General features: G+C 34.1%; 1 protein-coding gene across 2 annotated transcripts in view; it reads left to right on the top strand.

The window, feature by feature from the left end:
* The window catches only part of LOC107719787 (metallophosphoesterase MPPED2-like), a 67,824-nt gene that overhangs the window by 2,289 nt on the left and 62,914 nt on the right, over window positions 1-2,621 (top strand). For both annotated transcript variants that reach the window (XR_001637547.1, XM_016527303.1), the window contains exon 2: window positions 322-582. Coding sequence is in view for 1 of the 2 variants with exons in the window: in XM_016527303.1 (XP_016382789.1) it covers window positions 455-582 (128 nt within the window). In the remaining variant the exon portion in view is untranslated. The remainder of the gene's footprint in view (window positions 1-321; window positions 583-2,621) is intronic.

Here is a 2,621-nt window from a genome sequence, read left to right as displayed (position 1 = left end):
TAATATGACTAAAAACCCCAAAAAAAAAAAAAAAAGGCATTTTTTAGGTAGAAATTTAATGATTGTCCATTTTCACTTTATTTGCGGTCAATTACTCTTTACATTCATATAAAGAATATAACACTTCAGTAAGGTAATAGACTTTCTACAAAGCAAATATTGTACATAATTTACATTTTTTTTGCAATACAACTTCAGTTATTTAGCCATTTCCATGTTTTACCATCTATTTTTATTATTATTATTATTATTCTGTATTACAGTCATTTTATGCAGTTGATTTCACATCATAATCTTTATTCTGTCACTCTTTCTTCACAGATAGTATCTCGTCCTTCATCTCGGCATTGTCAAGGGTTCTTTTCCGCGTTTAAGTGGTGGTTCTGAAGGATGCTGACTGCGTGGGTCGCTCCAGGGTCCTGGTGAAGTGTCTCATGTGTCACGTGGAGAAAGAATGGCCCACGGAATGCCGTCACAAGGCAAAGTGACCATCTCGGTGGACGAGTACAGCTCCAACCCCACGCAGGCCTTCACCCACTACAACATTAACCAGAGCCGCTTTCAACCGCCACACGTGCATATGTGAGTAACAAGGGACAATGCACAGAAATACAGTTCAGTTTGCTTTTTTATGCATTCCGTTTATGGTTGTGAGTCAATTTTTAGCTGTTCTGTCTTGTGCTCACTTTGAAATTAAGAAATGCATCAATTCATACGTTTTTTTTTTTGGTCTGTCAGGCTCGTAGCATCACAGAGCCTTATATGTCTAACATGGTGTTTGTTCCTAAATAAGCAAACTTTGTAATAGGTTTGGACTGCATCAGACACAAGATACCTTTAATAGCATAATGGTCTATGCAGGTCAGAGAGAAATAGATAGTTACGATTACGATTTTAGCTGTGGCACAATATTACATATTTCAGATGAAACGTACACTGAGCTCTTTGTCAAATACATTTTCATGGTCTGCATTATGTGCAATTTAAAACCGGATTGTTCACTCAATCACTCTACGTGTAGTGGTTTGTGGTTTGGAGGAAAAAGTCTTTGCAGCAGACATGCTGTTTGAGCATTATTCATTTTTGGGTAAAGTCTTCCAGACTGTTGAATATGATGATAAAATTACTACTGTAGCATGCTGGTGTTATTACAAAAGCTTTTACATCATTCCAATTCTTATTGTCCGTTTTATAGGCTGATAATTTTGCACAAAAGTATAAACTGAGCCGTTTTAACACAGTGCGGGTTTTTTTGAGCTGTAATATGAAGAAGATTAAAAAGGCTGCATCATTATTTAAAGCCATTGGTGTTTGCATCACCCGCGGTTTAACGTCGCGAGGCCCGTGATTCCTCTCTAGCTGCAGCCCTGCTTCATCCACTACTTTCTCCTTAATCACCTCCTTGCTTATAAAGCTGTATGTTCTGGGAAAGCAAAGGCTTGTTTAGATTGGGGAGATAATGATTGTGTTTACCAGAGGCTAGCGTTGCTGGACATAAACACACACAACTGCACATTTGCTTGAAGAAACGGGGGACCTTTAGAAAAGGCCTTTTTCCATCATGTTTTTAGTTTCTTGTCAGCATGCACTGTGATTTTGCTTTACTTTAAAGCTGCATCTGCCTGATATGGTCCTTTAAGTCAGCCTGAAAAAATAAAATAAAAATAAAAAATCTGTGGAATTTATGAAGAAAGAAAAAAGAAACAGCAGCTATGGTTGCCTGAACTTTACTGTAAAAATAAATATGGTAGCAATATTCTCAGATTGAAATTAAATTTACAGTAAACAATGTATATTTCATTAACTGAAATAATGTTAATATATACCAAATTACTAAAATCTGTTTTTTACCTTTATAATATACTGACAACCACCTTCAAAACCCATGTGGTAAAGAGAAGATGTAACGTAAAACCCTAATGTACATGACTAATAAGGAAAAACAAAGAACAAACCATAATTTCAGTGAAAACCCATCAAACGTGAGCTGTCACACAGAATTCTGGTAATGTATATGTTTTTTTTTTTACTGTAAATTATAAGATGACTTGTTCTTTTGCACTTTCAAAAACTGTACATTTAACAGTATTTTACTGTAAATTACATGAAATATCACATTAGAGCTATTCCAGTTTTTCACTATAGTGTAAGGGAACTTTTTACCATTAAAATTATGATAGTTTTGTTAGTTAACTTAAACGTTACATTTTATTTTATGTTTTTACACTGAACTGACATTCGAACCTGTTTTATATCAGTAACATATTTCTTTGTGAATGGATACAACAAGAAAAATATGTAGGATAGGATTAGTTTTTTCCATTGGGAGTTGATCTTTGTGGCAGTTCCACACTAGAGTTTACAGTAAATTTTATAAGACTAGCTAGTTGGTTGATGTCAGCAAAAAAATGAAAGATGCTTCAGAGAATGATTATAAACAGTGTTTCCCCTAGGTTTACGGCTTTACGGTTTACGGCTTTTTTCCATTTAAATTTTTCTGGACTCCTTTTTAATGGTTAAATTACATTTTATTAATCAAAAAGCATGTCTAATTAATTAAAATCATGAAACTTAATTTAACATCAATTTATTAAAAGTTTAACACAAATTACATGTTTAGG

Source organism: Sinocyclocheilus rhinocerous, unplaced genomic scaffold, assembly GCF_001515625.1.
Source record: "Sinocyclocheilus rhinocerous isolate Xijiao unplaced genomic scaffold, SAMN03320098_v1.1 scaffold60, whole genome shotgun sequence".
In the NCBI taxonomy this organism is placed as follows: Eukaryota; Metazoa; Chordata; class Actinopteri; order Cypriniformes; family Cyprinidae; genus Sinocyclocheilus; species Sinocyclocheilus rhinocerous.
Note: the sequence above shows the minus strand (reverse complement) of the source record. Positions and strands in the feature narration are given on the sequence as shown.